This window comes from Arachis hypogaea, chromosome 5 (assembly GCF_003086295.3).
Source record: "Arachis hypogaea cultivar Tifrunner chromosome 5, arahy.Tifrunner.gnm2.J5K5, whole genome shotgun sequence".
NCBI lineage: Eukaryota > Viridiplantae > Streptophyta > Magnoliopsida > Fabales > Fabaceae > Arachis > Arachis hypogaea.
Window position 1 is genome coordinate 7,197,128 of NC_092040.1, and position 23,898 is coordinate 7,221,025.

At 28.4% G+C, this 23,898-nt stretch overlaps 2 protein-coding genes across 3 annotated transcripts; one reads left to right on the forward strand and one right to left on the reverse strand.

The window, feature by feature from the left end:
• The first annotated feature begins 1,357 nt into the window (after positions 1-1,357).
• Positions 1,358-3,873, forward strand: LOC112800508 (scarecrow-like protein 32). The gene has a single exon (XM_025842825.3). The coding sequence runs from the start codon at positions 2,008-2,010 to the stop codon at positions 3,511-3,513; it is 1,506 nt and encodes a 501-aa protein (XP_025698610.1). The 5' UTR covers positions 1,358-2,007; the 3' UTR covers positions 3,514-3,873.
• Positions 3,874-5,979: 2,106 nt separating this feature from the next.
• Positions 5,980-13,126, reverse strand: LOC112800509 (peroxidase 51-like). 2 transcript variants are annotated; one of them, XM_025842827.3, is made up of 4 exons: positions 12,828-13,122; positions 12,536-12,736; positions 12,279-12,444; positions 5,980-6,560 (listed from the first exon to the last, which is right to left on the reverse strand). In XM_025842827.3, the coding sequence occupies exons 1-4, from the start codon at positions 13,035-13,037 to the stop codon at positions 6,157-6,159; spliced, it is 981 nt and encodes a 326-aa protein (XP_025698612.1). In that variant the 5' UTR covers positions 13,038-13,122; the 3' UTR covers positions 5,980-6,156. The 2 variants fall into 2 exon arrangements, with proteins under 2 accessions (XP_025698612.1, XP_072092755.1); XM_072236654.1 differs by lacking the exon at positions 5,980-6,560 and adding an exon at positions 10,679-11,903 and having other exon boundaries at positions 12,828-13,126.
• Positions 13,127-23,898: the final 10,772 nt, after the last annotated feature.

A 23,898-nucleotide genomic window follows, 5' to 3' on the forward strand; every position in this document is an offset into this window, starting at 1 on the left:
AAAAAAATGTTTGGATCATTCCTGTTCCCATAGATTAGTTTTTAGCCGCCATTAACAATCACAATTAATAGCTACAAGGTTGATACTTGATACAATAATGAATAATTATAACTCTTCTGACGGTTTTCTTATCCATTTTAAGAGCATAAAATTAAGGTTTTTAATAGAAAAATATTGATATATATTCCAATATATTAATAATAACTTAGAAAACCGTCTCAGTTAGAAGTTTAGAAATGTTTAGCAGTTAATACTACTCTTTCCTTGCATTTGGGTTATATTTGAACCAATGTTGATCAACTTTTTATATTTTTTTATTAAACATATTGGACTTCAGATAATCTTTTATGTTTTTCTTAAAATATGTTAAGTAGTGCTTAGCTTTTAAGAGATATTATTAAGCAACCAAATTCATTTTAATATAACTATTATTCATATTCAATCTAGGAATTCATCGGATACATGCATATAATAATACAAAAGAAAAAAAAAATGATGCATGTTAAAAGAAAAAAATAAATAAAATAAGACATTGCATACAAAAGAAAAAAATTATTCGTATTCATATAAAAGCGTGTTCATATAAATTGTTACGAAAATCATAAAAGAAAAGTTTAGGGACCAGCAGTTTTATTGAATTTTGGTCAGCATGTAACCAGCAGAAGAAGATGAGTCATTGGATGAAATCTCACACCAATCTCACACCATCAAATCATCATTGATAGCTAGTTGATAGCTAACAATCACAAAAATTGCTGACCCTAGCATTGCTCAATCATAAATTGATGCATGTTAAAAGAAAAAAAAAATCAAATAAATCATTGCATGTTTTGTTTCTCTTCCCCTTACTTTATGATTAGTCTATGTAGCTATGCTGGTCGTATCTTTTAATGTTGACATTAATATATATATATATATATATTATTTAATTTATTTTTAATGTATATTTTATATTTTATATTTTATATCAATGGTTAATTTTAATAGATAATTTTAATATATATCTAACATAATTATAAAAAATATAATCATTCATATTGTCTTTTTTTACAAGTTTAAATTTTAAAAAAAATAATTTTATAACATAATTTTAAATCCTTGTGTCTAAAAGATAAGAGTTCAATTTTAACGAATCCTAAAAATAAAAAAATAGCATAAAACAAAAAAATAAAACAAATTCAAAAAAATTCTTACCAAAAAACTATATTAAAAATATAAACATTGATGTGTCTTCCCCAATAAACTTAAACTTTTAGTATTTTCATGACTCTCCAACTATGAGGCCTCAATTTGGAAAATGAAGAAAATTTTGATCGGTTATATGATATAAAGGGTTGTTGAAGTAACAAATGAATGAAGAATGAAGGACCGGAGCAGCTTGCTAATGAAAATTGTATGATTGGCACCATATCTGGTAGGCCATGGGGGAGAGAGAGAGAGAGATGAAAGCATTAGCCCGTGATTGAGTGAGTGAGGCAACAAGTTAACTTGCTTGAAATTAAATCCCCCACACTTGGGTGTCCTTCACTACATGACAATTTCCAACTCCCACATACAGACAACACCCTGGCCGGCTGCTTCACATGCCTTCCTCTATTCCTCAACCACGGCGACTCTCTTTTCTAGCCACCCATGAATACCTTCTGCTTCTGCTTCTGCTTCTTGTCCTCACCAAAATTAAACACAGCCTTCTCTTTCTCCCACACACTTTGACTTTAGGCCTACACTTGTTTTCTTGGGAGTAGAGTCGTCTATGCCACCACGATCATCATCACCAGTGACCAGTCTCTTTTTCGGATGAACAAGGGATAACATAACATCCTCACCAAAAATTAAACCTCCATGACATGTCTAATTCAAACCCACAAGATATTGGTTCGTTTCCCAACACACACTACTACAGTACTACTAGTCAGGTCACTTTCCCCCTTTTCCCCTGCTACCCCCCTCTGATTTCCCCCTTAATTATTCCACGCTTCAATTCCTTTTGTTTTCTTTCACTCTACAATGCAATATACACTCACTACCTTCTCTAACTCTTCAATGACGCAATTCACCACAAAAATACCACCACCTTTGCATCCCTACAACTTTTCATTTTCAAACCCTAATAATAATAATATTATGAACAAGAACCAACAAATTCCTAGGACTAGGCCCTGGCCTGCTTTCCCTACACCTAAGTCACTACCTACTTCCACCACCTTCGGTGACGCCACTTGCATGGAACAGTTACTTGTTCACTGCGCCAACGCTATTGAAACCAACGACGTAACCCTCGCTCAGCAGATTCTCTGGGTTCTAAACAACATAGCTCCACCTGACGGCGATTCCAATCAGCGACTCGCCGGAAGCTTCCTCAGAGCCCTAACCGCACGCGCCGCGAATACTGGAAGCTGCAAGATGCTCGCCGCTGTAGCTGACGCCGCTGCTAACCGTAACAGCCTCGCCATCGAAACGCACAGATTCTCTGTCATCGAGCTGGCAAACTTCGTTGACCTCACTCCATGGCACAGGTTCGGGTTCACCGCCGCCAACGCCGCCATTTTAGAAGCCACGGAAGGGTTCTCGGTGATCCACATCGTGGATTTGAGCTTGACGCACTGCATGCAGATCCCGACGCTGATCGACGCCATCGCTGGCCGCCACGAGGTGCCTCCTGTAATCAAGCTCACGGTTCCCGGTGCCGCCTTCAGAGAAGGTAACATCAATATCCCTCCAATACTCGATCTTTCTTACGAGGAATTAGGCGCGAAGTTGGTCAACTTCGCTAGGTCGAAGAACGTGGTCATGGAATTCAGCGTTGTATCTTCGAGTTACGCTGATGGATTCGCCTCTTTGATCGAACACCTGAGAGTGCAACATATAGTTTCCGTTGCAGAAGGTCATCGTCCAAACGAAGCTTTGGTTATTAACTGTCACATGATGCTTCATTACATTCCCGATGAAACTGCACTAGTTCATCATCATCATGAAACAGATTCGAATTTAAACCCTTTTATTGTTCATGATTACTCTTCTTCTTCGTCATCTCCTTCATCTTCATCGTCGTCATTGCGGTCAATGTTTCTTAAGGCGGTTCGGAGTTTGGAACCTACAATTATGGTTTTGGTAGATGAGGACGTGGATTTGATATCAAATAACTTGGTGTGTAGGCTAAGGTCTGCGTTCAATTATCTGTGGATACCGTACGACACGGTGGACACGTTCCTTCCTCGAGGCAGCAAGCAAAGGCAGTGGTATGAAGCTGACATATGTTGGAAGATTGAGAACGTGATAGCGCATGAAGGGGCTGAGAGGGTGGAGAGGGTTGAGCCCAAGAGCAAGTGGGAGCAAAGGATGAGAAATGCGAGCTTCCATGGGATTGGATTCAGTGAGGAATCGATTTCTGAGGTGAAGGGGATGCTGGATGAACATGCTGCTGGTTGGGGTGTTAAGAAGGAAGATGACAATCTTCTTCTCACCTGGAAAGGCCATAATGTTATCTTTGCTTCAGCTTGGTTACCTGCTTAGTATCTGTAATCTTATCAGTAATAAAGCTTCAATCTTCAATCATGAATGTTTCTTAATCATGTACTACTAGTTTTTTTTTTCTATAGATTCTTCTTCCTTCTACCTTGTATTTCTGGGAGTAGGTGAGATTTTTTATTTTCTTTTAAATTTTAGATTATAGATAGTATACATTTAGTTTATCTTATAGTAGTAATTCAGTAGGTAGCAAGAAATTGTGTCTTCTTGTATCATTCACTCTTTATCTTTATCATCATACCTGTTAGGTTGTCATTGATAACGCTGTATTTTAATTTCGAGTTACAAAAACTTGATATGATGAATGCTAAATGTTACTACTCTTCTCTAGTTAAGAACATATAATTAATAACTCTTCGAACATCTCTATTAGTTCTCCAATTTTAACCTAGTAAGGGTACGTTGCTTCCATCACTTAAGGTAGTTCCTCATATAATTTCAATTTTAAGTTACTATATAACTCTGCTGCTATAATAGATTTGTTATTTGTCCTGCTTCGCTTTTCTGCTTAGATGCAATCTCGATTTCCTAAACTATATATCAGAAAGATAATTATATATTAGCTATCAAAATTAGTTACCAGTCTAAAATACATGTCGAAATATAAATATACATTAAAGATAAATTAAACAATAAATATATTTATACACAAATATATTGATAACTGATTTAGTGACTAGTTTTAGTGTACAAATAACATTTTTTAATAATAAATTCTGATGTAGACGGTTGATAATGGCACCACTTTATTTTTGATCGATGTTGAAAATGGCTCCTGAGTCTTGAATCTTCTTGATTACCAATCAAATAATCTTCATTGCGGAGCTAGAAGCGATTCCGCTGTGTTGAGTGTAACTGCATGTATAAACAACATTTTACAACGGATTTTTTTCACCACCGTTTTCGTGCAATTGCAAACATATACGTGATATAAGGCATTGCTTTTTGTTGCAACTACCAACTAGGGTTATAACACAAAAACGTTATTTATATAACTTCTATCACATCTTAAATTTAAACTTTCATTTCTGGAATCTTAAATTATATACAAGGAAAAAAACAATAAATTTATCTTTTAAAAGAATAATTTAATTTTGATATATTTTTAATGTAAAATCGTGTTATATGTGCATTCAATCATATAATATCACATACATTAACAAAAATAACTACTTTTTACATTGATGGCATAAATAATTATTTAAAAAAAATAATTATAATCATACAACTGTATAAAAACATTTTACATTGTTAATACATAAAAATTAAACTCTTAAAATAATACAAAAGGACGACCAACCCTTCTAGTAAAAGAAATAAGCTTAATTGATTTTAATCTAAATGTAAGACAAAAACAAAAAATATTAATTATATGATATTTCTCTTTTTTTTTATTAATACTGAATAAAATGTGCATTTTAAACACGCAAAAGGAGAGATAAAATTAACATTTCTCAGTATATAGTATTTGTATGGAATGTTATATTTGTAAGAGTTTTGACATCTTGAAAGTGTGGCATAAATATGAAATAAGTATATACTATATAGTGACGAACTTACCCTTGCAAAGTTTTTAGTTTATTCTCTTAGATGCGAGAACAAAAATATACAATCTTGAAAAGGGTAATTAAAAATAGGAGTGTTAGGTAAACAATAACTAATTTGAATAACATGAATAACTACTAATTAAATAAAAATACATTAAATCTTAATTTAATGCTACTAATTAAATTTAAGATTAATTTACTCTTTTAACCCTATTAATTTACATTATTCACACATTGTTCAAAAATATTGTTAGTTACCTATACTTTTCTTTAAAAATAACCCATTAGATGTAAGTCTAATTAGGATGCCGTAAACAGAAAAAGAACAACAATGTGGATTCAATATTCTCCACTGGAATTGAATGACTTTTGTCATCATATGATCCCTAATGTTGACCAAAAAATTCTTCACTAAAGTTGAGATCCCCAAAAGAAAAATGTCTTGACAAAAACTCCAAAGAAAAAACGTCACGGAAAAAATGTAGCGATTCAAACAGAAAAAGTGAAAAACTAGCAAGTTAAAAAAAATGAATATAACTGTTTTTTTTCATACACATGCACAGTCTCATACTAACCCACTCACACACACTAAAAAGCTCTTCTTTTCGACTACAACCCAGCAATTACGGAGAATCGAATTGGTGTAGCTATCTAGGAGGCAAATCGATTTGCCACAAGTATACAAGTCTGAGTCATGAAAAAAAAAATTAAACCCTCTATATAATCAATTCAAAAATATTATGTGCATATTAAATATTAATTATCAAATCAATTATTATATATATATATATAGTTTAATTTATTTTTAAAATATATTTTATATTTTAATAAATATTCTATACTAATAACTAATTTTAGTATATATCTAACAAATAAAGGCACTCTATTGGAACGCAGGAGAAGATGATGCCAATAAAGACATTAACAAATTTAAACAGTTACGATTAAGCACAACATAAAATAAATTTACAAGCAACTTAATGAACTTATTCTGTTCATTATTAATAATCTCCCCCATAGCATATACTCGGATTAACCAACCCCCTTAAAGATTCTATCTTGTGCTTTTGTTCCTTGAAAATCATATGATGGAGCAATCTGAACGAATGTTCCCATTTTGCGCATTCTTGATTCCAACTCGGCCCAACTTAGTAATGGCAGCGACGAAGTTGGCGTGGAAGGTTTTGCTGTTACTAGCAAACGCCTCCACAGCGGGCTTGGACCTTGGGTCCATGAACAGAACTTGGTCTGAGGTGAACAGGCCCATACCCTTCTGAAGATTCTTGAAATAAGCGTTATCGAAAGCCCGTGGTGTTGTTGGGTCCATGTCGATTGCAATCCTTGGATCCACATTTCTCGGGCACATAGATTTTAGCTGCGAGGCGTAAAGGTCGTTGAGTGTGGGGTCCACTTTAGTGTGGCTCTTGAAATTGTAGATTCTGTTATTGAACTTGTTGCAATGAGAGAACCCCACGGTGTGAGCCCCTGCCAAGTGAATCAACCAACATAGCAACACGTCAACACTCTTCATCTTAATTTCGCCCAGCCTTATTGCATGTGAATTAAGAAATTTTTTCCCTGAAGTTTTTATCTTTTTTATTCAAGTGATTTCTAATATTCGTCGTTTTGGAGCTTAACTCCAAAATATTACGATCTTTTTAAATAAATAAAATAAATATTTTATTTACGGATATAAATTATTTAGCATATTATTATGATTTGTGTATATATCATTTACACTCTAAATGAGATAAGATATGTCAGCGAGTACATATACCAGAACACGGATATATGAAAAAAAGACACTTTCACGTATCTCGTATATTGTATAAACGAGATATACACATACTTATTTCGTTTACACAGTAAACGAGATATACACTAAGTTAAAACATTGTCACTGTAAATAAGTTATAGTACGACAAATTTCAATCAATTATAAAAGAATCTACAAACTATTAGTATTCTTCATAAACATATCAATCTTTCTTTTCATCAGTTTCTTTAATAAATTTAGTAGAAATGTCTAATAGTAGTGGTTTTTTGTTATAATATTGTATCCTAACTACCACATACAAAACAGTGACATTAGAGTTATATTTGAGTGTGAGAATCATATTTTGAAGTGCACTAGAAGAGCAGATTCTTTGTTTGAGTTGAAGAATCTGATATTGACGCACCTCAGTGATAATAAGAGAAAAGATGTTGGAAGAGTTAGGTAAATGATGCTAGCACCGATGAGAAACGGTGTATTTCTGTTTTTTCTGTTCTGACTTAATGAGAATGAGCATGTGCACCTCGTGTTTGATGTCCAAGGGAGAATCATGACTCAACAAGTGGTGAAATTTTCTGCGAAGGTTCATGATGTTGGTGGTGGTGATTTTGGCAGCTCAAATTTCATTTAGGATGATGACCCACCTCTTGCACCACTACCCTGCAATGTGCTAGACCAGCGGTAGACGTGGACGTGAAAGGTGAGAAGTCCGATAAAGAGTATGTTGCCAATAACAACGAAAGTAGTTCCTCTGAAGATGATGACGAGGATGAGTTCGTACCAGAGACTCTGGTTGGTGGATCAGTTCGATACTTTTTGCCTGCTCCATAACCAATTCCAGAGTTATCAGTTATATCCAGGGGTGGTAAGTGGGGAAGCCCGCCCCGCTCGGCCAAAAGCCTGTCCTTTGACGGGCTAGTGGACCAAGCCCACCAAATCTTCTCTTTTTACTATTAACTATTAAGTAATATAAATTACCCAAAAAAAGTATTAAATAATATATATAATTTCACAACTATTTTAATAAATTTATAATTTCTAAATATATAAAAAAATTATAATTTCTAAATTAACAAACATTAAAGTCTTTATAATTATAAATAAGTAATAAACATAATCATAAACAAAGTTTTTTGAAATAAAATAATAAAATCAATATTGTCCAAAATATATAATTAAAAATCTACAAGTTTAAAAAATAATCAATCAAACGTAAAACACAATCTAAAACACTAAATCAGAACATCTTTTAAAAAAACCTAAGTCCAACGGCCCTACCAAAGCACACGGTTTAAGCGGTGCGGAATAGGCGGACTTTTGATGTGTGGCGGCCTCAATTTTTCAACCCGACCCGCTTTATTTGGCGGGTTACATATGTCGGCCTGACAGGTTTAGGCCCGTTTGCCATCCCTAGTTATACCCAATTACTATCATATATTGGATTTGGATGCGATGCACGAGGTAACTCCATTTTTCAATATGGGTGCGGACGATTACAACATATACGACGATGTGAAATTTAGGATTGGTCACAGATTTAGAAGCAGAAAAACAGTCATGCAAGACATGAACAATTACAACATTCAAAAAATTGCTAAGTACTAAGTTGTGAAGTCAGATCGGTTAAAGCACTATGTGCATTACAGGCAATTTACTGATGGTTGTTGTTGGAATTTTCGTGTCTTTTTTCGATAGAATCTCGGATATTAATAAGCGTTACTTTGCATTTGAATATCAACAAAATGTGCAACAACGAAAGAAATGAGACATGGATAATGACATTTTAAGCGTTGTAAACGAGTTACTTGTATAGACTTGCTTAAGTCTTATCTCGTTTATATATAAACGAGATAAGTATGTGTATATTTTGTTTATATGGTAAAGAAGATAAATTACGCGTCAAATTACGTGTACAAATACGTGTACTTATTGACGTGTTTTATTTTCTTTACCATATAATTGAGATACATCTATCTCATTTACACTGTAAATAAAATAAAATATGTTGCACAAATCGATAAAATATTTTAAATAATTTATATTCATAAATAAAATATTTATTTTATTTATTTAAAAAATCTAAAATATTAAAAGTTTAATATTGGTTAATGTTTGTTCAAATGTCGCGCAGAAATAAGAAAAAAGTGTTACCTAATATTTCTATATTCTATATGACAATAAAATATGACATGACGCAAACTTTTCACATCTATGCTCTGGAAGTTCGTTATAAGAATACAAAATTAAAGAATATTTAAAGGGTTAATAACCAAAAACACTTTTAAATTATTCAAACGCCGACAAAAATATATTTAAATTTTATTATCAATAAAAATATTTTTAAATAATTTAAAAATACGATAAAAATATCAAATAATAAATATATATTTTTAAAAAATATCTTAAAGATTAAATTTTAATTTAATTTTTTTGCAAGAATAATTATAAAAATGAGATATTATTATCCTTAACATTTTTAATAATTTTTTGTTAAATATATATTTGTTTGTAATTTTTTTATTAAGAACTACTTTTAAAACATCACAAAAAATATATACTTAGCAAAAAATTACCAAATTTTGAGAATAATATATCATTTTTTTAATCATACTTACAAAAATTTTTATCAAAATTCAACTTCTAATGTATTTTTTGAGAAATATATATTTAATGTTAGATTTTTTGCAAAATTATCTAACATTAAATATATATTTCTCAAAAAATACATTAGAGATTGAGTTTTGATGCAATTTTTTGTAACTATGTTTAGAAAAATGAGATATTATTATCCTTAAAATTTTGTAACTTTTTGTTAAGTATTTATTTTTGTTAACAACCAATAATATTTTTAAAAAATTATAAAAAAATATATACTTAGCAAAAAAATCACCAAATTTTAAAAATAATAATATTTTATTTTTTTAATCATGTTTGCGAAAAATTGCATCAAAATTTAATCTTTAAGACTTTTTTAAAAAATACATATTTACTGTTAGATATTTTTATCACATTTTAAAATTATTTAAAGACATTTTTATCGATAGTAAAATTTGGGTATAATTTTATTTGCATTTAAATAATTTAGAAGCATTTTTTTGTGGTTAACCCATGTTTAAATTTGATTACTAAAGATGCTTGCCACGCACGTTGAGTTATACATATTAACGATCAATGTATTAAAAATCACTCGTCTCAATGTAACATCTAACCCGAATTACTAGAATAGTAGTATTTATATTAAAAATAATTTATAAATAAATTATTTTATATTTAATTTTTTAATTTTAAAATATTTATTTAAAAATTATTATAAAAAAGTTATTTTTTATTTTTTTTATAATTATTTAAATAATTTTTAAAAAAATTATAATTTAATTTTAAAAATTATAACAAATATTAATGTTATAATATTTTATAAGTTAAAAATTTTTAAAAAACTATTTATAAACTTATTTAAATTGACCCTTGTTCTTTTATTTATTATATTTTCAAAAAATTTCAAACTTAAACGTTATTAAGGGGAAGGGAAATTATTGTGTCACATGCGTGGCGGTGTTGACAATTATTTGATTAGAAATGTTAGAAAATAAATAGAATTTGTTATTTTTGCTCCGCTTTTTAGTTATTAATTTAATTTTTGTAATATAATAATTTAATAACATATTTTTAGTTCATATTTAAAATAAAAAAAATTTTAATTTTTTAATTTGTAAATATTTAAATTTTAAAATATTAAAAATATCTTTATATTTTTTATTTTTTTTAAATTTAGACACATCAATTTTGAAATCTAAGTCGTTCCATTTTAAACTTTTTTTTTTCGGTATAATGGAAGTTACGTTTTTTTTTTTTGGTGTCTAAACAAGGAAAGAAACAAAGCAAAAACTATCCTAAATCCGAGCGGATGATTCGTTGGAGATCAACACAAGGCTCAGACCAAATAACATGATTAGAGTTATTCTTGGCACCATATTTAGCCATCCAATCCGCAGCTCTATTTGCTTCTCGGGACACCCATTCAACGTGAACAAGCCAAGGACGAGATAAAAGCTCCTGAATCTTGTGAACCAAATCTGTTACTTCAGATGAATACCCACTTGTAAGCTCATGCATGATGGGCAGAATGTCAAGGCAATCCGTTGCACATATAATATCCCTCAAACCGCAATCCCAAGCTAAAACCAGCCCCCTCCAAGCAGCAAATAATTCACATCTGATTATAGACCAAGGGGGAATGCTTCCAGAGCAGCCCGAGATCCAATCTCCCTTAGAATCTCTAATAATACACCCAAATCCTGCTAAATTTGAATCCATATACAAGCTTGCATCACAATTAACTTTAAAACTATTACCTACCGGTGGTTCCCAACACAGGCAATTTCGGAGAGACCTAAAGGCATTGCTTCGATTCCTGTAAACCTGTAAGTCCTTGGCGGTAATTCTGGCCAAGGCAACAACCTTGTGGTCTGTCCAAGGGTTGTCAGTATTGAATATGTCATTGCACCTATGTCTCCATACCCACCAAAGCCCTGCACCAAAGGACGCCTCATTGTTAGCCAAGGCCTTCCGAAACCACTCTTCAAGAGCAGTACCAGTCGTCGAGTCCAGGATACTAGGATCCAACATATACCAAATTGCCTTTGATCGTTCACAGTCTCTAAGGCAATGCTCCATAGTCTCCTGCGCCTTGTTACATCTCTTACACATATCTGAAGAAGCTAAATGCCGCTTGAATCGAAAGGTCTCAGTTGGTAGAGCATCATGTAAGCCAAGCCACATAGTAAATTTGAACTTCTCTGGAATGTTTGTGTTCCACAACCAGTTCCAATTACTATTGGCATTCCAATTTAATGCTTTCTTTAATAACCATCTGTAACCCTCCCTTGCACTATACTTTTTTGATGCTGCAGGCCACCACTCCCACTGTGGCTCCAACGCAGTCGAACTAGGATATCTCAGACCACAAATAAACTGCTTAATCTCATGCGGAATAGGCGTGGTAAGACTATCAACCTCCCAAGACACCCCTTTCCACAAGTCAGCCACCATGAAATCTGATTCAGAAATATGTACATAAGGAACAAGGTTGCAAAGTTTACCAAAAGGAGTCCACTCATCATACCAAACTGATTTGTGGACATCTCCAATATTCCAATGAAGCCCTTCCTTGAGATGCTCATAGGCACTAACAAATTTTTACTGTTGGGTCTGACAAATTTAAGTAAATGTGAGAAATTAATATGTCCAAATTTTGAAAAAAATTATAAATTTAAATATATTTTTAAATTTTTGATAATTTAAATGTCTGCTTATTAAAAGATTAAAGATCTATTTATCTTTTTCTCTATTTTTAAATATTGATAGTTAACTGCTCACCAAAAATAATAAATTCTGTTTGTAGTTAGGGGAGTGTAATGCACGCGCATTACCTGAAAGAGCAATCATATCTGTCTGGGTAAGGCCGTTCGCGGCGAAGAGTGAATTGAGCTGGTTCAAGTTGAACCCTGGCTGCGGCAGCTTCCCATTCACATCTGAAGCCCTTGACTTCAACCCATCATATCTCCCTAACTCAACCTCATAGTACGGTCCACCAGCCTGAAATTAAACACGACCAACAATGCAATTAACTATTCAATTTCCAAAATATTAATTAAAGTTATACGATGAAGCCAAGGAACCAACGAACCAGTGAAATAACATCACGGGTTGCCATGGTAAGAATATCTGCGCATGAGACTTTATTTCTGCAGAGAGGGACAGCATCCACGGCTGCTTTTGCTCTGATCACCGTGTCAAAGCCGTCTCCGGCCAGTGAGAGATTGTCAGGATGATCCTTCTCTGCTTTGTTGTTTGGAGTCGAAGCTACCAAAACTGAAGCATCACAACCCTGTCACATATATATCACACATTTACTTCTTTACTTTTAACATTTTACTACAAATTGCATGCAGTAATTAATTGTTCATTTACCTACTTACCCTCACAAAGCAATCATGGAAGAAGAGGCGAATGGTAGCAGGGACAGTGACAAATGTTTCATGGAACTTCTTCTTAACTGCATCTCTGACTATGTTCTCAACATTGGGGCAGATTTTTGCATAATGGTGTCGACTTAGCTGAGCTGAAGTACCATGTGCAACACTTAATAAGAGAAACCACACAAGTAGAACATTATTAAGCTGAGACATTTTTCTCTGTGGGAGGTAGAAGTATAAGAAAAATGCAGAGATATTTTGCAGAGTGGGAGAGTGAAATTATAGCTAAAGTGGAAAAGTTTAGGGGAAAGGGAGCATATATTGTACTGCCTATAAAATTGTCGGGGTCACGAGCCAGTTGTAATAAAATATTATTATTCTATTAAACTTTTTGGTTTTACAGCAATAAAGTGCGTTTAGAAATTAGAATGAATAATAATAGAAGAATGATAGGTACATACTCTACTTTGAAAGGGACACAAATAACTACCAGCCAAACCTAGAAAAAAAGAGAGGGGTAAAAGAACTCGTGAAACTAAGGAAAAATAACATGCGATAAAACCACTCATTTCAAAAGTTTAAAAGATACAGTGTCTATATTTGTAACTCTCTTTTTCAAGCAAGAGTCTCTTTTGGATTTACTTAATTTTTGTATAGGTCTTCTTTTCTTTTTTTTATTGCCTTATGCAATTTTTTTATTTTTGAAATTTACCAAATATCGAATTTTAGATCTTTTAGACATAAAACTTTAATATCATATCAGAACTAGTGAAACTAATTAAGGAAAGAAATTCCACAGCTCTTTGAAAAGAAGCTGTGCTAAGCTTGAGCAGATTGCAAAATTCAAAACAGAGGAGAAAGCTTGTAATGAAAGTAATTGAGCATCTTTTGTTTCAAATATAACTTACATTTACACTAGGCTAAGTCTACCTTTTATACACAAAGCTAGCTATTGTTAAGGCTCAAGATTAACCAAGAATGACATTAGTAACCAACTCAACTAACTACTTACATCACACTAGCTAGCTGCCTGATTACTAACAGAACTATAACAGAAATATAATGCAGTAATGCAGTTTTGCCAACTGCTATTGTAACAGTTTTTGCCCTTCACCCTTAATAAGAGGGAACATATACAACTGAGATTGGTTTGTTTTCATTTATATAACTGCAACAAAATATTGGTCCAAAACAAAATTCTTTGCTTATTTCGGAGGAGGGGCCTGGTTTCAGTGAAAATCCTAATTTTCCAAGAATTTGTGGACCAACTTGGTTAAACATGAAAAGAGGAAGAAGAAGGGGATGCTAACATTATTAGCACAATAAGAATTCGATTGAGTGGCATGCACGTTACTTTGCATTCATCCCCCTCGGACCTGGTCCTTGCATTGCTGCTACCAGAAAAAACAGATTGTACTTTCAAGTTTCGTTGGAGCCTGGCGGTCCTGTCCTAGCTATTATTATAAATTATTGAAATATACATGTAATGTAATATAATGGGGAACTAGAAAATCTTATTTGAGGTGGTTAAAGGAGGAAGACATTTTGATTCAGGGCAAAATCCTAGTAGTTTCAAGGATATAAAAAATAAGTAGAATGTGAAGTAGATGTAATTTTATCCACTCACGTCTTGTCATGTTTCAGTTTGGTGTGTTTCTTACATTCTTCGTGAATAAATATGGAGAGAACTAATTTTAACACCAGAAAAAAAATTTTTGAACCAGTAATTTTTAGTATTTTTCACTATTATTTGACAAACATAAATAGTAAATTGTCATTTTTATTAATTAATGTATATAAATTTTGAAAAATGTGAGTATAAATTGTATTGATTTATAGGTGCAAATTGTATTGATTTATATGTAAAAAATTTAGTAAATATAGGTATAAATTATATATTTCTTATGTGCAAAACATATGTAAATATATATGCAAATTATTACTGACTAAGTACTCACAAAAAATAATAATATTTACTAGTCATGTAATGTTGCTCAATTTTAATTATTAGTAAGACAAATTATTTTTTATACTGGGTGAGGATTATTTTTCATGATCATGGGATGTAAGGGTGTTAATATCAAATATGATAATGTTTAATTTAAAATGTTAAAATTGAATTTTTCGATTTTTGAAAAAACAAAAATTGGGCCTTCTGATCTCTTATGTAGCATTTGTGTTGAGGTATTAGGACGAATATTGGAAGACTGAGATTTAATATCATGTTTGTTGGTACAAAGGCTGCTACTAAAATTTTAGTCTTTATCCCCAAAATTTCAGCATTTTAATAACTCTAAAAAGTGGGAACACGGAAGACTGAAACTTTTTAGGATAGAGACTGAAACTTTAAAATTCTAACTTTACCCTTTGCGCAAATTAAATTAGAGTTTTATTTTTATTTTAGTCTCTATCTCTTATTTTACACCAAATATAATATTAAGACTTATTTTAGTTTCTATCTCTTCGTCTTTATTTCTCAATCTCAATTTCTCAATCTTTATCTCTCTTTCAAACACTACCTTAAAGACAAAAATTAGATCATTCGATTTGTGAATTTTAAAATAAAAAATTACAACAAATAAAATAAACCTCTCATTTAATATTAAAGTTTTTTTATTTTTTTATAAAGTAATCGAACTAAATTACATCGTCCCATACTAAAAAAATAATACAGTTTTTAGCCTATTAGTAAATATTGATTAATTTTTTTATTATAAAATTATTTTTTTAATCCTCACTCCAAATTTATAAATAATATTAACTGAAAAATAGATGATTTCTTAAGTAAACTCATTTTTTATCACTAGGCTGCGTTTGTTTATAGAGACAGGACACTGAAACAGGAACACTTAGGCACAAAATTGTGTTTGGCAGAGAATACATGGACAGACACAATGTGTCAAGAGACACTGAATTAGTGTATTTTGTGTCCATCCTAACAGGAAGGACACAGAGACACTAATAAGGGACACAACTTATTTTTTATTTTTTCTTTTATTATTCTTGTTAATTTTTCATAATTATATTTTTTATTGTTATATTTTTTATCTCAAATTTTTTAAATGAAAAAAAAATGAGAATAAATTGAATTTTCATAATTTGTTCTAGTTTATCACCAAACAGAATACAATAACACAAAATTTTATGTCTCTATCCATCAATATTTTATTTTGTCCTATTCTCAATATCTTGTCTTATCCTGTTTTTAAAAACAAACGGAGCCTAAATAACGATCAAAATAAGTTACCCCAAGGCCACTTTGACTGTAGAGACACGGGTTCATCCTCCACATACTGCCAATAAAACGTTGATTTCTATCTGTGCTTCTGTCATCTTTGTTTTACTGTTACTGATTATCTTTTAGTGTTGTGAAAAAAGATCAGTTTAACACTAATTAAACTTTCACTAGATAGTAAATAGGTAGTACTTCAAGTTACTATTACTGATCTGATAAGGTTTACATACGAGCGCTTTTACACCGTCTTTTTTAATTGCCTCGTTTGGTTTTGTTGTCCAATATTACTAAAAACAGATATTCAGTTTTTACATTGAATGTGATGTATGTGCAAAATAATAATGTTAACGAGATAAAAAAAAATCCATTCAAATAGTTTAAATTTATTTTATTTAATATTTATTTATTAAGAATATATTAAATAAAATAAAAAATAATAAGTTTTAATAGTTTTTGTTATAAAAAATTTATGTGTAAATAACAGTACAGTGTGCTGTAATTGGTTTTTATTAAGAAAAATGTCTGGTTTGATTAATTCATTAATGCAGGTATGAGTGTATAACCCCATCACACCTAGCTCTAGTAGTGTGGTGAAAATGAAAACCATTTAGATAGATGACTTTGATTCTTGATTTGTCGCATGACGCGGCCATTATTGGGTTTATGACTTGTCAATAACAAACTTAAAATACCGCACATGGCATCCACACACCATGAATAGGAGGGAAAAGAAACTTTATATTTGGGTGAAATGATAACATTACTCCTATTTTGATAATATAATTATTTATAAATTTATATAAATATTAATATTTTTATCCGTAATAATATTAAAGAATATAAATTTTTTAAAATTATATCGATTTTGTCATAATATTATAAATTATGACACAAAAGATTTAAGAAATTAAATTATTTTTACAAAAAAATTATAAGGGACAACCGTTTCTGTCGGCTAAAAATACTAGAATTTCTGTAGATAAAAAAGTTAAATAATAAGATTTTTAGTTATTATTTTTCATGTGAAAGAGTTTAATTTTTTACTAATAATTAATTTTAATATTCATTATATAAAATTTAAAAGAATTTAATGTGTATACTCTTACATTTAACTAGGCGTTAAATCTGTTGCACAAATAGAAATAATTAATTTTTATACTTGCTATTTAAAAATAATATTTTTTCTCTCTATGTATATAAAATATAATTAGATATTAGTATAAAAAATTATATTGATAGTTATAAATTAACTAAAAAATATGTTTTTAAACAATTGAATCTTGATTCTAATGTTTAATCACAACATTAGTATTTTTTTCAAATTATATATAATAAATATTTGAAGAAAGAGAAGTAAAAATATAGATTAAAAAGATGAACAATAAAAATTTAAAATTAAATAAAAAATATGCATATAATAATATTATTTTTAATTTTAATTATATAATTTTGTTAATTTTATTATTTGTAAAACAAAAAGATAGAGAAAAATAGAGAATGAAAGAAAAGAGAGAAAGATAAATAAGAAGAATGAGAGAGAAAATTTGTTAATTTTAGAAAGAAATAAATTATTTTAATTATAATAAAAAATATCTAGTGACACATTTTGGTTTGTGAAATTATTAATATAAAATATAAAATATAAATTATATATAGAGTGGAAAGGAACGAGAGAAATAAAAAAATAGAGAGAGGTAAATAGAGAATGTAGGAAGCGAGTTTATTAATTTTGGAGAAAATACTTTTCAATTTTAATAAGAGAGTGTCATGTGACACATTTTGGTTATTAAATTAGTAATATATAATATATAATATAGTTATATTTTAATTTTAATTTTATTTAAATATTTTTAGAGAATGTCATGTTATCTGTTTTGATGGTTAAATTTGTAATTTGTAATTAGTCATCTACTTAATATACTAAAACTAGATTTTTTCCCAACTAATGAAACTGAGGTGTCAATTTCTCATGAATCCATTTTCCCTCCAAAATGAATGCATTTAATGAATAATGTATAATTATACTAATTTAGAAAAATATCTTTATTATAATGATATAAAATCAATATTTAATGCATTATTAAACTACTTATCAATTATCAATCAGAAATATTTTTAATCATTTTAATGAATAATGCATAATTATACTAATTTAGGAAAATATCTTTATTATAATTATATAAAATCAATATTTAATGCATTATTAAACTAATTATCAATCAGAAATATTTTTAATCATTTTAATTATATTGATACCATTCTAATTCTTATTCATTATCCAATTATTTTATTAGTGGAAAATTTTTACCTTAATAGTAACCCAATAATAATAATAATAATAATAATAATAATAATAATAATAATAATAATAATAATTTTATTATGATAAATATCAAATTCTATTCCTAATATAAAAATACAAAATTTTATTCTTTTCGTTTTTATTTTACCACTATAAAAGACCATGTGTGCTAGAAGAAAATATCATTTGTTTACCAATTACTCTTTCATTGGATAGTTTTTACAACAATTCTTTTTCTTCCTATGAGGTGTCGTTGCAAGAAGGCAACTATCGTAGGTACGGATTATTATATAGATATAGTGTATCAATAAAATTAGTTTACAAATGTAATTATTTATAGTATAATATTTTATTACAGTAACATATTTTTTTATATCTAATTTTTGTATAGTAATAATATTATATATATTTATATATCTTTCCTTTTAACTCTTTTCTAAAAATATTAGCATATAATTAATGTAGATAATATATATATTGAGTAAGTATCTTTATTTAATTAATCAAAAAGATTAATAAAATATAATGGCATAATTTTCACCTAATTATAGCTGGTATTTCCTTTTAAAATATTGACTAATTATTACCGTGTGTATGTATATTCATAATTCAGGCATAGTTCTTCTTCTATTTTTTATTCTTCATACCTAATGGCTAGTAGCTACAATTCTATCAATAGTATTACCTATGGTAGATTATGTGATGAAAAAATTTGAAAAATAAAGGTACGAATTATAAGGTTATGGAAAGTTCCATCTAAATTTGTCAAGAGAAAGATGGTTTATATAGAAATGTTTCTCATAGATGATAAGGTTAGTTGATTACACACGTGTGTAGAATAACTTTTAAGAATGAGTCACGTATAGTAAATACGGTCGATGATCGTAAAATTATATACTAACATTGATATAATATTGTTTCAGGTATATGTTTTGCAGGTATTAAAGGAAAATGTTGAGTTATTTTTTAGTGGAGTTTAAATTATTTATTGTTTATTGAAGAACTTTGTGCATTAGAATTTTCTAATAATCTTTTGTTCATTTTAAGTAGATTTCATATGTCCTTACTTGACAGTAAAATAACATATAAAAATTTGTTGATGGGTCTAAGTATTACTAGGTTATTTATGGTCACATTGAGTATATATGTCTAATTTATTGGAGAAAGTAAATTTCTAAAACCAATTAATAACTATTAGAGTTAATACACTTAACACTAGATTAAGAAAAAAACAAACAATACATAACATGTTACATTTTTATTAATCAAATTATTATAATTCAAATTAATCTTAACAAAACAACTTAAAATTATAATTTCAATCTTATCATGTGCATGGCACGGGTCATTACACTTATTGATAATTATATAAAAAATATATAGTGGATGTGGGAATGAGAGAGATAGAGAAAGGGAGAGAGAGGACACTAGAACTCTTTAATTTTAGAGAGAACAAAATTGATTTTAATTACAATAAAAAAGTGGCATGTGATACATTTTGGTTGTAAAATTAGTAATATATAATAATATAATGTAACAAATTATGTGAAAAATTTATTCTATCTATTCTATTAATAAAAATCGAGTTTTTACACTTAATGATAAAGCTGACGTGACATGCTTCTGAGAGTGTTTTTTAATTTATTTTTTTAACTCATTAAATACTATTCATTACGATGGATTAATTATATCAACTAATTGATTTGATTAGATATTTAAATATAATACAATTTAATATTATGTATATCAATTAATTGAATATAATTGTTAGAGTATAATTAGGATCAATTAGCATTATTCAACATATCTGAATATTTATTATAGGATATTACGTCTTTATTATTTCAATTCTCTTATTACCTATAAATACCCTTCTATATTGTATTATTCTATACAACTTGAATACTCACAAACCTTTTTTCATATTGCTCCCTCTCTCCCTTTCTAATATGGTATCAGAGTCATGGTATCCTCCTTGAGGAAGATAAGTTGATTTTCTTCTGGTAAAATCACCATACTTTTCATATTTTTCTCTGTGCCATTTTTTCCTTTTTTTTGTGAATGCTTTGATGTTTTTCTGACCTCACCGATTAGTTCATCCACTACTTACTTATTCTCATGGAGGAACCATATATTTTTTGTCACCTTCTGATAGTTTGTAATCTCTTCACACTTTGTCACTTTTCAGCAGTTTTCTGGCAGTTTGCCATCTTTTTAGCAGTTTTTCGACAGTTTTCTGACAGTTTTTAGCAGTTTTCTGGCAGTTTCGTCTGTGTTTTTTCCGGCAGTTTCTTTTGTGTTTTCTTCTAGCAGTTTTGTCTGCACTTCCTTCTGGTAGTTCCGTCTGCGCTTTCTTCCAATAGTTCCGTCGCGCTTCCTTCTGACAGTTCTATATGCGCTTTTTTCAAGCAGTTCTGTCTGCACCCGTTCTATCAGTTTATGCATTTTTTTTATTTAGTTGTTTCAAGTAAGTTTCAAACTCAAGTTGTCACTTGAGTTTGAGGAGGTATGTTAGAATATAATTAGCATTATTTAATATATCTGAATATTTATTATAGGATACATTTTTATTATTTTGATTTTCTTATCACCTATAAATATCCTTCTATATTGTATCATTCTACACAACTTGAATACACACAAACTTTTTTCTCAACTGCTCTCTCTTAATTATCCTTTCTAATAATAATAAATACAATTTAATTTAGTTGGAAGTTTATTATTTTACAGTCTTCTATATATATAAACATGACAGAATAAAATTGTAAAAATATTTTTTTATCACTTTGGATATTTTAACTCTTTTTTTTCTCTTTACGTGTAATTTTGTTTTCATTAACTTTGTTTATTTAATGATAAAATATACTCATGTTAATTTTATCATATAATAATTTATTTTTCTCTTATATATTTTGATTTGTATAGTTACTATTGATCTTGCTATTTTTGTTTTATTAATTAATTAAGATTATAATAATTCATCACAAATTTGTATTTTGTAGAGAAAATTTATCAATTATAAAATAAAAAAGAATTAACCAAAAAATTTAAAAAATGTTGATTAATCATAAAATAAAAAATTATAAATTATTCTTTAATTATGTTATAAAATACAAATTGAGACTATTTAAAATTAGTTTTTTACCATTAATGTTAACTCAAATTATAATAAGGTAAAAAGTAAAAATTATATATAATAATTTAATTTAATTATTTATATTACCAAAATTATTCTTTATTATATTCCATTTATTTTTATTTATTGGTGATCTTTAATTGTCTATTAAAAAATTAAAAATTTGAATTGATTAAATTGATATTTTTTTTAATTAATAATATAATTATTGTGGCATCTTATTTGTTTAGTAATATTTTTAAATTTATTTAATATGATTAATCATCTCTTTTTTATTTTATGCTAATTTAACCAATTAAAATTAATAAATTTAAATTATTTTAAATCTTGCAACTTTTTATTCTAATAATGTATTTCAATTAATTCATTAATACAATTTTAATATTTATATGTCATTAATAATAATAATCTCATTTTAAAGTGACATTTTATCCCCAATATATATATATATATATATATATATATATATATATATATATATATATGTGTCTAATTATAGAAAATCTACTATTTCTTTATACGATTAGATTAGACATATTTATATTCAATTTATTTAATTACTTAATTAGAATTAATTATATTAAAATATTAGATTAAGATTATGGTAGATTAATTATATTGTTATTAATTAATTACATTAAAAGATTAAGATTATGATGGATTATCATTATTTTATTACTTTTTATTTTTTATATTAATTTAGATATTTAGTTTCTTTTTATTATTATTTTTTATTCTCTTATTCTATGTGTTTATTCTTATAAATCTTGATAAATTAAATAAGGTACTGTATAACTTCTTTTTATTCCTTTTTTATATATACATAAAATTTATTAAATTATTTCTCTTTTATCTGATAATTTTATTTCTCTTCTATTTATATTTTTTTCTTCAATATTTTATTGGTTCTTATTTTTCTAAATTTTACTTTAATTTATGTATTTGTTCTTATTATACCTAATATTTTTTATTTATGTGTAAAATATATTCTTATATATGTTATAAAAATATGATTTGATTTCATTAATTTGCCAATTTTTTTTGAAAAATCTAAAGCTAAAGCACAAAAATTATATTTATAGATATTTCATGTCTTCAACTAAAAAGATAATATTTTTTGTCATATTTGTTGAAATCCTAAGTTAAATATGAATATTAATTTTTTAAATAGAATAAATATATTTTAAATTTTATGCATCTAAAAATAATATTCTATCAATGTTAGAATTATTTAGATGAATAAGTAATAGTAAATATAAAATTATTTAGGATGGATAGAAATAAGTACATCTTTTTATTGAAAATATATTTAAAAATATTATATTCAATTCTGAATAGTCAACCTCTCGTTAAACCATTGTATGTTCAAAAGATTTTTGAAGAAATGAAATAATTTTAGGTATATAACTTTTTGTAAAAATTTAATTAATTCAAGATATTTATTGTCGTTGATTAGAAAAGTAAAGTGAAATAAAAATTTAATATTTTTATACTCTTAAAATATTATTTATTTATTTTTCTAGCATTCTTTATCATCCAATGATTATATTAATATAATTTAATTCAATAAAATTATTTATCAGCATTTGATTGAATAAAAATTCTATTTTATCTAAAAATTTTAGGATTTCTCAATCTCAAGATCATCCATGTTAAATAATTAAGAAATATAACTGAGAGCGCGGAAGTGTCCCTTCATTCGAGAGCATGATTGAGATCAGAGAGCTTGTCTCTTGTGGTTCTTTGATTTTCGTCAACCAAAATATTTTGTATCCCTAATAGGGTTGAATCACAACATGGAGGCGAGTTTGATGTGTTGGAGACCAAACTCCTGAAGTTATTATTTATATTTGAGTGTGACACTCATTAAACCCTAAAACTCAAATAAAATAGTATCTATGATTTTAATCTCATTTATCCAAAGCAAAAGTAACAATGACTTATTTAATTTAATATTTATGAGAATGATCACCGTTATATATGTTATTTAATGTGAAATTACTTAAATTTGCGATTATAATTAATATATGTATTGTCCATAAATATATTAAAAAATAATAATTTCCTAACAATCTTCGACTTAGGTTGTACATATATATTTTTCTGAGATAATCACATCTTATAAATTTATGCGCACATTTAAATGTTATTTTTCTGATTACTTTAATAATCTGCTGTCTCATATATTAGTTATGAAATTATCGCAAATTTTATCACATTTGTATCGCAACGAAACCACGATGATCGCTATACTAAAATACTCAACCACATACATCAAATTTGGATGAGAAAATTCAGAAATACATGCTTATGTATGCCTATTTTCAACTGGTCCAACTTAAATAAAAATTTATTTTATTCGGTGACAGACTCAGATGAAACTGCAACGACAACGCCCGAG

Coding starts and splice junctions, on each gene's coding strand:
- LOC112800508 (XM_025842825.3), top strand. CDS start 2,008: ATGCAATATACACTCACTACCTTCTCTAACTCTTCAATGACGCAATTC.
- LOC112800509 (XM_072236654.1), bottom strand. CDS start 13,037: ATGTCTCAGCTTAATAATGTTCTACTTGTGTGGTTTCTCTTATTAAGT. Junction 12,737..12,827: donor TCCATGATTGCTTTGTGAGG/GTAAGTAGGTAA, acceptor TATATGTGACAG/GGTTGTGATGCTTCAGTTTT. Junction 11,904..12,278: donor AGATATGATTGCTCTTTCAG/GTAATGCGCGTG, acceptor TTTCTGAATCAG/ATTTCATGGTGGCTGACTTG.